This window comes from Otolemur garnettii, unplaced genomic scaffold, assembly GCF_000181295.1.
Source record: "Otolemur garnettii isolate 467f Iridium unplaced genomic scaffold, OtoGar3 scaffold00229, whole genome shotgun sequence".
NCBI lineage: Eukaryota > Metazoa > Chordata > Mammalia > Primates > Galagidae > Otolemur > Otolemur garnettii.
This window is the reverse complement of record NW_003852624.1, coordinates 180788-193558: the sequence shown is the minus strand read 5'-3', so window position 1 is coordinate 193558 and position 12771 is coordinate 180788. Positions and strand designations below refer to the sequence as shown.

General features: G+C 36.5%; 1 protein-coding gene across 4 annotated transcripts in view; it reads right to left on the bottom strand.

The window, feature by feature from the left end:
• Nucleotides 1–12771, bottom strand: part of RPS6KC1 (ribosomal protein S6 kinase C1) — a 196358-nt gene that overhangs the window by 21349 nt on the left and 162238 nt on the right. For all 4 annotated transcript variants that reach the window (XM_003802043.2, XM_023508196.1, XM_023508197.1 and 1 more), the window contains 2 exons: nucleotides 9744–11342; nucleotides 9383–9472 (listed from right to left, as the gene is read on the bottom strand). In XM_003802043.2, the coding sequence (XP_003802091.1) occupies nucleotides 9383–9472; nucleotides 9744–11342 (1689 nt within the window). The remainder of the gene's footprint in view (nucleotides 1–9382; nucleotides 9473–9743; nucleotides 11343–12771) is intronic.

Below are 12771 nucleotides of genomic sequence, written 5' to 3'. Positions count from 1 at the left end.
AAAAAAAATGGTAATTTTTGTGTATGCATATGGGGGCAAGGTGGGGAGCTATAAGTAACAAAAATATAGTAGAATCTCTTTAAGTTGACTGTAACAAACTTATAGTTTGGTCACCATATGAAGATGGTGAACACAGGAACTTCCACTGAGTACATGTGGTGCAAGTCTGGTCTAAGAAAATTAGGTCAACGTAAGGAGGTGATCAATGTAGGGAAGTGGTCAACTGTGGAGGATCTACTGTATATTAAAGAAAGATCTTTGGTGACTAGGACAATTTAAAAACAAAGGCAAATTCTTATCAACTATACCTATAAAATTAAGTACCATGTACACTTTCATAGTATCATAAGAAATATGGAATTTCTAAATTTGCTATAAATTCTTTAAGTGTTCAGTAAGATTTTAAATGCCATTACAGTTGATCAAGAATTTGTTAATCTTCTCTTTCTAAGGAAGTTAGACTTCATTAATGGCTCTAGACAGGAGTGGAGAAAGGTTAAAAAAAAAAAAAAAAACAGAAAATCTTATCTGTTATTAGTAACACGCTTGGACCAAGGAAAAGAACATCTTTCTCCTGCAATGGGCATTCCAGGTCGGCCAGACACGGAAACGTTAGTACCGTGTTCCTACACAGACAATCTTTCCCTGCAGCATCTGTTGCTAATTGAAAGGGACTAGAATTACAAAATCCTAGTCAATTTCTCTCACCAGCTCTTGCTGTGTATAAAGATTTTCTATGCAGGGGCTGAGCATTAGTCTTCCACTACAGCTGATGACTAAAGAGCAAAGAGAAAGAAACACAGAAGAAAGCATTTTTTTTTTTATCCTACAATATATGGAACTAAACTGTGGAAAGAGGGCCAGCCAAGCATGTCTTTTGTTAGCTCAGGAAATTACCATTCTATAAATACAACTATTCACCTATAAAGGTCTATTAACATCCTAGTTAACAATTGTGTATGTCTTCTGTTTGTGTAAATCTTTTTTATGTAAATCTTTAAGAGTATCTGTCAGTATTTTACCAATTATGTATTTTATTTCTGGCTCCTAGGCACAGTGCCTGGGACACGGGAGGTACTTAACAAATGTTTGTTGGATAAATATATCAATCTTGTATTTTGTAGCACTGTCCATTCAAAGCATTCCAAGCATCTACAAAGTCCTTATCACATTAGTATTTTTAAAATTCCATTGTGCATACAGATCTACATCAAGTCCTTTGCATTTTTATAAGTTGTAGGCTAGAAAGTTTACAATGTCATCTAAAGCACACTCAGCTGTAGGAAGAAACAAAGATTACAAGGTAAGAATGCGAGTCAGTCAGTCTCCCAGGCAAGAGATGACAATGGCTGATCCAACTCAGGGGGTGGAGTAGCCGCCTTCTCCTGCTCCCTCTGGAGCAGCAGTGCCTGGCTCTGGGAACCACCCTTTGCTCCCTAACATGTGATACGCTGAGACAAGAAAGCTGGAAAACCTTGGGGGCAGAAAACAGAGGATGGGGAAATCCAGGTTTCCCCTCCCCCTGTGTTCAATTTAAGGAATCTAAGTACTTAATTACATAAAATGTGCTACAAATTTGTAAACCGGTTATAGGACCTGACTGGTGGTCTGATGAAACCATTAGTTAGAAATATCTTTTAACTTGTATCAAAACCAAACCCATTTAAATGCATATGGGACAACTACACTACCCAGTGTACTATTTTAGACACAGAAATTTCTTTTTAAAGTTTCCACAAACAACAGAACAAAATATTACAATTGAAAGAAAACTAAAATCTCCATCAACTATGAGAATAAAATTTCATTTTAATTCCAGGTTTGAAATGCTTCTTTAATAGCTGTAAACTAAATGATCAAAGTGTAAATGTCTAAGGCACACAACTGTTCACAAAGATCCTGTATTTGAAACAAGTGACATCAGAGAGAAGAACCTTACTTGCCTATGATCTCACAACATCGTTAAGGCAGAAAATCTTAATGCTTAGGTAACAGACTAACAAACCTGAATTTTCATTCCTTAGCCCATCCTTTTAAATGGGCATTTTGCTCCTTTTTTCTTATTTTATACTATTTCAGAAAACACTGGCTGCCTAATTATCTGTTCTGTATTCTATAAAGTCCTCCAACTTTGTACTCAATTGCTAGTCACATGCCATATTAGCCAAGCAAGGTACATGAACTGTTTGAAACTTCCTAGAACTGCAGTACTCTAATTAGTGAGCATGTTACCCAAAGAAGACCAGAGGCAGAGACCGGCACTTTCCAGAGAGAAGCCTGCAGCAGGGGGCTCTGCGCTTCCCTGGGCTGTGAGGGGCTGGGGGGATGTGGCGCCTTCCCACCTCACACACACACAATCCACTTTCTTGGCTCATCTGTCTTGGCCTCGCTCCCTGCCTCCACCTCATTATTAATTCACTTGGTTTTCAGGTAATTCGATTACCTGACCCCCTGCGCCTGCTGTATTGTGGTGACCTGGACAGGAGTACAGACTACACTCAGCTGGTTCAGCCCAGGCTTGGCAAAACACCGCATTCTGCTCTTCCCCACTACCCGGCTCTGAACTTCTTGTCGTCGTGGTGACCAGGCAACCATGTTCTGAGCTTTCCTGCAATTATCTGCACAACTTGGGTCACAACACCTTGATTTCACTTGATTCAGCCCTCCAGAGCCAAGAATTACTCTGTCAAGGGACTGTATAGGTATCATTACTATACCTTTCTTGTGAGACAAAATAAGAAACAGGTAACTGCTGTATGATGTCCGCTGGACTGATTATAATTCTGAGCGCTATACAATCTCGCTCACTCTCACTGAGTTTTCAGTAGGATAAAAACCAACAGCATGCTCCATTTTCCATTGATCATATCACAACAACTCCATCCTGAATAGCCATCGGGTGTCACAGTGTTACCCAACCAAAGCCATTAAAGTTGATTGATGAGAAAAAGGCTAACTGAAAATTGCGACAACGACAGGCTCCGTTTTCTCTCTGCCGCTCTGTTGCCATGCTAGGCAAACAGCGAGCGACACGCACGGCTATAACGAAGCTTCAGGAATCCTACTTGCCTTATCATCATTAATTTTTCAAAATCTTAGCACTTTTATATGTTTATATGAAACACGTATTTGCGAAGATTTGCTTAGACAGAGTGAGTCCTGGTTACTTCATGGAGATTCAAACTGACAAGGTTTTACAGGGTACAGAAACTGATGATTTGATCAAAGTGGCTAGCCAGTTGCTCTGATACATAATGTTTAAGACTCAGCATTGCATCTTCTTTGTAGACTATCAGAGGCAAAAGAAAGTTCATTTTCTTCTTTTATAATAATGCAGTGATGAGGACAATTACAGAATAGTTGCCAAAAATCAATTTAAATACAAAAAATAGGAAGTATTACACTGTAGCTATTACTTAAACTACAAGCCTCTATTCTCATGTTCCTCTTCTGAAAAAGAAATTTGCCCAAGATCATCAAGAGAAAAGTATGGAGGATATAAAAGGTTAAAATTAACTTCCTTTTAATAATCTAAAGCTTGAAGTTGACCCCTCCCCAGAGAGAAGGCGGTGACATACAATGTATAGAGATGCTGAATGTTACCTCTTCTGCATCAGAAATTGTTCACCCTAATAAGCTTTCACCAGAAATTGTTCATCATCAAACTGTTCGCCTTTATAAGCTCTCTAGTTCTGATAGCTGAAGAACTTCTCTTGGTATGTGCTGATGTATCATTCATTAAGATGCCAAATAACAAGGACTGAACTCTGTGCTACTACTTTGTCCCATTCTCACCACTAGAGACAAATCTCATTCCGGCCTGATATGAGAAGCATGATTTCAGGATGGGTTTGTTTCAACATGGAGTGACCTCATGTCATATGTGGGGTTGACTGGCCCACAGACAGGGTATTTGAGAGGGCTCCAGGATATACCCCATAGTTCCAGACCTCAAATCCTCCTATAGAAACTCGTCAATCTTCTTAGCACCAAAGAGGCCTGTCCTAGATAAGGTGAGACCTGTGCAGACTGGAAGTCTTTTTGGCTTATATACTTTTGTCACAAGCTTCATTGGTATATAGAGGTGAAGAATATCAGGGAATTTTTTTAATGTAGTATGTTCACTATTCTATGACAAAATGGAAAATCCACTGGTTCTTCCTGAAGAAGAAATAGATTTATTTGGTTTTTATTTCAATAAGAACTAAAGGCAAAGATTAAACATATTTGCTAATCGTTCAAGGAAAACATTAAAACATCTACTGTGTCTAAGAGAGCTATAACTGAAGTTTTGCTTAAGGGTAAATCAAACAAAGAGTTACTGTCTGAAACATATTATTTAAATATTAACTACAAGTTCTTTACTCTTTTTAAATTATTTCTACAATTCTCTTTTGCCGTTTTTTTTCTTTTTCCTTTAGAGAAAAAAATAAAAAGACTACACCAGGATTATTGCCATTTTTCCTAATTACATCATGATTATTTAAAAATAAACATCCACATTTATTTGCTTTCTCTATCAAATTCACATTCCTAAAATTAGATTCCTTATGCTTGCTGAAATTATCTGAGATCCATAAATTCTCGTATCTAAATAACTTTGTTCTTTTTTAAACAATTTTATTTGTTAGAAATCTTGACATTCAACTTTTACCACACTCAAATGTTATCCTGACTTCATTCCTCTAAATAAAAATGTTTTCCATAAATCCCTCATTTCCACATTGTATACTTTACATACCAACTCTATAAAAGAGTAAAGATACATACCTAGAAAGTCCTCCAAAGGAAATCATTCTTTCATCCCTACTCATGTTAGATGAGAAATCAATATTTACCTTCCAAGGAAAAACTTCCTTCAAGATTAACTTGAATTTTGGCTAAATTCCGTATCAGAAGGATATCAGATGATTTGTCATCTGTGATTTTACTTATACTCAATAAGTCTATTTTACTACTGTTAAATTGAGGCCTAGCAAGTCGTAAATAAACTGCCTGAGGTCAAACAATGAGTCCTGATATGGGACAAAGATCCACATTTGATCATTTTCTTCCATCTAAAGAGTCTAAATCTTAAACTTCTGAGGATCTCAAAACATTTCATCATAAACCACCATGATCTAAGTCTTAGTTTTAATTATCAAATACATTGACAGAGCAAGTACCATGCCTAAAAAGAAAAAAATTGAACAGAAAGCATGTTTATGGAGAAGGGTAGAAGAAACTCCCCTGCCAAAAAATATATTCATGGATTATTTGATAAAGGCAGGTTAGATGAGCAAAGGATAGTAGTAAATAAATGTCATGCTCTAAAACTGGATTTTGCAGATAGTTTTCAGCATGATTTTTCTATGTTTCACTTTTCACCGTCAGCTGTGAGCTGTTTCCAAGTGTGAAATCGCCTAAAAGAGGAAGCAAAGCTGTCATTTGACATCTGGGAGCGTGGAGATTGGACTGCAGTGAAAAGCACTTTGGACTCCTTCAATTTACACACATTTTCACGTATAAATTCTCAAGTCTGCAAAGTATTCAATGAGAAATATCAATGTAAATTTCAAGCTTTTAAAATTAAAGGCTCCTACAGGATGGAAAATGAAAGTGAAGGACACACACTGATAGGATAGCATATCAACTTGTTTAAAACTAGAATAGGAAACTTAAGTGGCTACATTAGCATAATAAATGACATATAAATAATTTTACTCACTTGTCTCAGACTGCAAATTAAACTTTCAAACCCGGTTTTTAAGATTTTATGAACTCTGTAGCAGAGTTTCTATTGCCAGCTTCTTTTTAATGATAAGAGTCAAGAAAAACAACAGTGGGAGGAAAGGGAAAAGAGTAACTTTGTTGATTTTTTTTCCTCTATACTAAAATGCTGTAACAACATTTTCCTCTATATTATGATAATAGTTCAAATGATAAAGCACATAAAATCCTTTGGCTAATGACTTTCGGGTGTATGTCTAACATAAAAATAGAAATAAAATCAGAGTAACCGTAAGAAAATAATTTACCCCAGTTTTTGTTCTGTAATCATTCATGACATGACATAGACAAACCTGTCTAAAAGTCTCCTAATAAAGTATCTAAAAGTCCCCTAATGTGGAAACTAGACAGTACTGTATTTATATTGTCATGCTATACAATCTTTTCCTACTTTGTGGACTATTTCTTTGCTTTTTTTCTTCCTGAGCTCCATTCTGTGTTTCTGTGGTATGAAAGGAACCCATTTACCATGAATGATGTTTATTTAAAATAAAACCTTTCTAGAGAATCATCCTAGATAATCTAAGGATACAAAGTGAACCTAAAAGGAATGGCATCTACTTTGAAAACAGGGCTGGGTTTGATCAGTGAATTCGTATTCTCAAGACCCTCTTGATGGGTCTGCAGCTGCAGCCATTTATGTGCTGGCTTTTTCACAGATGTAGACAGAGAGAGCTCCATGGTTTTTGTCTTTTTGTTGTTGGAATTGTTTTCTTTAATATAAAAAAGTAGCAACTTTTAAAAAAAGTTTTTAGTTTTGTTGTAGAAACTTGTGAATATTGGACATCCTTGGGAATATACATTGTTGAAATGCCTATGACTTTTTAAAATCTAAGATCATAAAGTTGGCAGAAGCTATACTTAAAGAACAGAAGGTGATCATTTGCATTTCAAAATTTATCTGTCTTGCTTTTCCCCTCAATTAGACCAAAACATGTTGATTCACAGGTTTCTGTGTGTGTGTTTTTTCTTTTTTAAACTTATTTATAGAGCAGAATAATGGCCCCCCTGCTAGTCTGGCATTTGCTCAAGTTTCTGTCCATGTAAATCGAATCTGTTACTGGAAATTTTTCTCAAAATACAAAGGCACGACATCCACAAGATAAAAAGATACATTGCTGGTATTATAAAGTACAGCACAGGTGGATAATGTTTTTAGGACAAATATGTGATAAGGATTCCCAAGAGGGTGGAGGGGGTAGGGGTAGAGGTTGCACACTGTTTAAACAGGAGTCAATTGTTCTCATCATAATCTTGTGACAACTTTACTTTCTAACCAAACATCAGCTGCTTAACATGTTTTAGAGTTACTTGGACAATAATAGTAAGGATAGACTTGGGAAGTGGGAGGGTAGGGGGCACGTGGGAGGGGAATTCTTTCAACTCTTAGTGTTTCTAAGGGCAGACCCAAATGTGGCTAAGTGCTCTATGTCCCCATGTACCCCTGATTTGCGGTTTTTTAATGTGGGAATATTAACATATTATCGTTGCTCCACCCTTTGAAAAGAGAGGGAAGCCTACCTATAGTTTTTATCAGTAGCACTGCTATGTAGTTTTGAGACAAACAGCAATCTACAAATTTTTGCTCTGCTTCCCCTTGTTATCAGGAGGGGCAGGAGCACATAGACTTAATTGACTTCCACAACACTCAAGGCTTAGATCTAAATTAAAACATTAGCATTACTTTCCTGCTAAGGCCATTACTGGTTTTGTATTACCTTGTTGCTAAAACTAATAGGCTCAAGCAATGAAGACCTTCCACATTGTGCAAAGCATGCCATAATACTAAAACACTTTTGCAACTCACAAAGCTTGAAAGTACAATTCTTTTATGCAAATAATTACAACAAAGCACCTCTTCAGACTACAGCTTTTTTTCAAAAGCTCGCGAAGGACGACCTGGGAAAGGACAGCAAAAATCTATTAATGGTACGCTGCCACCTGCTGGTGAACTAAGAGAATTATAATTTCTGGGAAAAGACTTCAGAACATAGAAACTTCAGTATTTCAGTACATGAAAGTATGCATCTGTTGATGAATGTAGTATGGTTTTATTTCATATATATTAAAACTCTCAGGATGCCAACATTTAAAGTAATATAACTGAGCTTCAGAATAATGTCAAATAATCTACTAGAATACCAAAGTATAAATTTAGTCTTCAATAACAAAGTAACAATAAAAATAGAAAGGAGCTAGTTATAAACACTAAACAATGGCCCATAAACATTTGACTATGTTGTGTGGTTTACACTTCCCTTCACTTTAATAGCTTTCACTCAAAAGAACTCTCAAATTTAATTTTCATCCAAAAACCTCTAAATCCATTATAATTGGCAAACATATTTGTGTACACTGGTACCTAAAATGTTATTTCTTATCAAATTAGAAAGTGGAGGGAGGAGATCTATAAAAAAAGAATCAAGTAACTACAATAAAGTTATTTCACTATAAAAATTTTTGGTCACCCCATTAACTGAATCTCGCTAATATGCTTTCAAAACATAGTATCACATTACCTATTTTAAAAAATTATAAATATAAGTGTGCTGTATTGTCTCTAAGAAGAAATAAAATCAGTCCTAATTTGAGGGAAGGAGGTAAGAAAAAAATAGCTATTTTCAGGAAAGTTTTAGGATTTTTTTTTGTGGGTTAAAAAAATTGCTATCTCCAATACAGAAGTAATTCTTAACAATGAAGGCTGTAACCAAAAATGTAGCTTTTTAGATCCTAATTATAATCATTTCCCATTATGCAGAGAAACAAGGTTAGCACCAATACACTGGTTAGCTAGTAAGCATTAAACACAATATTGATTAACAATGAAGCAGATCATGTCAACATCATCAGCTTGAAACTCCTTTGAAGGCCAATGGGGTGACTCTGGACATCCAAAGAGGCTAAGTGCTGGCCAAAAGGTTAACAAACTTTGGATTCAAATATAGTCTCATCTGCCCTGATAACAGAGACAAACTAACTCAAATCCAATTCATAGGCGTAAGCAAAGGATCTAAAATCCACAGATAGAGATCTCTAATTTTTAAAAAATAAAGGTAATACAGTCAGAGCAAGAGAAACCTGTTGTGTAAAATAGTGGCTATTAGGTTGTTTTAAAGGAATAACATATTTTCTAAATTTTCTCAAACAGAGAAAGAACTCTTAAAATTTTGTTTCTAAAATGCCAGGTTGGCTCATCACTACAATCACATTGCATTTTTTAAAATGTACATTTTAGTTTCGGGTTTAGGAATTTTACCCTTTTAGTCAGCTACTTCCTATATCTTAATAAAAATCATCCATCTGATGAGGGTCAGAGTAAAGGTAACAGTTAACTTAACTAACTTAACTAAGAAGTTAAGACATTTTTAAGAATTCACTGCCTCTTCTAAGAATAAACCCATTTAACAATTAATACACACAAAACATATACATACACATATACACCTACAGATTATTTAATGTTTTTAGCTCCAAATTTTCTTTTTTGAAGGGTTAAACAGATAACAAAATCCAAAGCATACGTAAACTGCTGATGAAAAATACAACTTCTATAAAGAAATGAGAGCTGCTCAACCACTTTTGGAAGTGAAACATTTTAGGAGATTGCTCTAACCTGGGGCACAGTACATTCTCTCTATGGCATCGCTGTCACAGGAATCTTCAACCTCACTCCACCTGCTAAAATACGTTAGCTGAATGTGTCCTAAAAACAAAACGACAGGAGAAATCAAAACATTTTTCTCTTCCATTTTCTGCAGAAGTGAACTGTAATTACTCCTTTTGTAGCTAAAAACAGTATCATTAAGAATAATGGCATCATTAAGTACTAGAAGCTATTACTGGGGGTGAATTTGCTGCACTGATAATGAAGCTACAGACAGGAAATGAAGATACTAATTACAAGATAAAACGCCTACTCAGTTAATTGGAAGCAACAGCGAATAAAAAGAAATGCATTTGCAAAAGTTCCTGACCTCTATCATTCAATAAGATGTTGTTTGGGTTCAAATCGCGGCACACAATTCCCTCTCTATGTAAAGCATCAAGGGCTACCACCATTTCAGCTGCCCATCTTTGAATGCAGCCCTCTGGGATGTAAAACCTGGAGTTCAGTGCTAATTTTTTATCAAGGTCCTCAAAAATCTGATGTATATCCTTGTCTCCTTCTAGCACTAACCCACTTTCGGCCTTAGACTCAGAGGCTCTCTGGAATAAAGACGTTGGCTCCTCTTTAGTTAAATCCTCGGTTTGATCTGTAAACAGCAATATTTCTTCCGTTTTTAAAGTGTCTGTGTTGGCAATATATTCATTAGCACCTGAGAGGGGACTAGAAATACGGAATAAGCCTTCCCTGGTGCTGCTTGCAGTTGCTGCCGATTCAACCGCTCCAAGTCCTTGAAACTCAGGGTCTGAACCGTGTAACAAAGACACATCTCCTGAACTACTACCATCAAGAGCTGCTACAAATAACGCCTCAAGATCTTCCTGTGCATAGTGTTCTTCTGGGATACTATGGGATTTGGGCCTCGAGGGATCACTGAGTTCCTCTGTGCCTCTCTGTTCATGGGTCTGGCATTGTTCAGTACTAAGACTGAGACATAAAACATCAGGGGCTTCCAGCAATTTACTTTCTATCATCCCCATATTAGTCTGTGTGAACTTAGTAGGTCCCATTGCTGCAACTTCTTTTGCTGGTTCCACTTCTCCAGGTAGATTTACAAGAAGATCAGGTCTTCCTTCATCGGTACCACTGACATCATCAAAAGCAGCATCTTTAAATGAAATAACTGGCACGGAGTCATCTGAGCCCCTGCTAATGGTGTCCTGAGCCTTAAACTCTACCATGCTTTCATTCGTATTAAAACTCCTGGAAATGGTGTCTCCATCTGGAAGAGGAAAGAACGGTTTCAAAGGTTCTGATTTTAGACTACACAATTTTTCTCCAAAATCAAGTCCCAGGAGTTCACTTGTGCTATCCTTACTGTCTATCCTAAAAAATTCCATGGGGCTATTTCTGGATCTACTGAGGGAAGCCGATGTCCTTGGAGAACTAAGTGCTTCTGGGTCTTCATCTCTGGGGAAGAACTTCAGTTCACGAGCTCTCAGCTGAGTGCTAGAGCTGCCACTGTCAGCCATAAGGTGTGCTGGGAAGCTCTTAATAGCTTTGGTATCAACACCATTCCCTTCGGTCTTCAAGAAGAGCTCCTCGTTCAAAGACCCTGGCTCAATCTTTTCTTGCCCATATTCATTGCATAGTGTTAAATAACTAGTAGTACATTCTTCTTCTGAACTCGAACCAGAGTCTGGCCATTTTGGAGAGCTGTCTTGGCCATCATCTTCCTGGTTGCTATCATCTTGAGAACTTGGAGTAAGACTAGTCTTCAAAGGCAGAACTTTAAGCAAGCTTGCACCATCACTTCCTCTTGATTCAAAGCTGCTGCTGTCCTGAGGACTAGAAGTTGGTTGTTGTACGTGAACTTTAGTAAATGCAGATTTTTTCATTTCTTTGATTTCAAAGCTTTCTTCAGGACTTCTGTTCAGAAATTTACTGATATATGACCAGAGTTTGCCACCTATGAACAAATATAACCAAAAATCCTCAAATTAATGGTTACTTAAGACACTAGAAAAATAAAAAAGGTATTCTAATAATCAATCAAAAACAAGTCAACGATGCCCATTAACACCAAGTATAACATCAAGACAAGCATATTTAATAAAAAGCCTTTTTGTTTCAAGTATGGTTTCGAGCACAGCTTCTGATAGCAATTATTTTTAAAATGATAACCCATTTCCTCCTTTGAAGGGAAATTAATTATAACAAATACTTATCTGAAAATTTTTAGCTAAAATCTTCTTTAAAGTTAAGGATTTAATCTTAGAAACAACAGATTATGTTCTGATATATTTACATAATCATTTTTGAGCATGGTCCTTTGGTCAAATGGAAATACATAAATAAAATACTGTTTAAAGCTATAAACTACAGTGGGGGATACAACAATATTATTCCATTTTAAAAATGCCCAGTCCAAGACTGGAAGGGAAATTTGGCTGAGAGCTCGTAACTTTTATGATGAGAAAAATACTAATGTCATCTATAAGGGCATAGTATTTTTCTCATTTTATACCCCTCATATAAGGTGATGTGTTATATAAGATCAAGCAAGTAAAAATACTGAGGAAGTTTAACTGGGCAGCCATTAATGAGCCAAGCTATAGTAATTGTTTCTATATTCTGGTATATATCTGTAAAACTAAAGTTATAAAACTAAACTAAAATCATAAAAGTTACCTTTAAAGAAATCAACTAAAGATGAAAGAATCTAGTATTTTACTAGCAATACTTGATATGGTATTTATTATTTCACCCTATTTTCCTTTTGTTTAATTTTAACTATTTCTAATTAAAAACTGTGTATTTAAAAAACCTATAGGCTGGGTGCAGTGACTCATACCTATAATCCTAGCATTCCAGGAGGCCAAGGTGGGAGGATCACTTGAGGTCAGGAGTTTGAAACCAGCCTGAGGAAAGCAAGACCCTATCTCTACTGAAAATAGACAATAAGCCAGAGGTGTTGGTATGTGCCTGTAGTCCCAACTCTTAGGAGGCTGAGGCAGGAGGATCATGTGAGCCCAGGAGTTTCAGGTTGCTGTGAGCTAGACTGAGGCCATGTTACTCTAGCCTGGGCAACAGAGCAAGACTCTGTCTCAAAAAAATAAATAGTCATGGTATATGGCACATCTCTTAGGGGTGGGACACAATGTAAGAAGGACTTTACCTAACACATAAAATCAGCGTAACCTAACTCTTTGTACCCTCAATGAATCCCAAACAATAAATTAAATCAATAAATAAATATACAAACAAATTTTAAAACTATAGTTAAGGGCAGCACCTGTGGCTCAATGAGTAGGGCACTGGCCCCATATACTGAGGGTGGAGGGTTCAAACCCGGCCCCAGCCAAACCACAACCAAAATTTTGTGGTGGATGCCTATA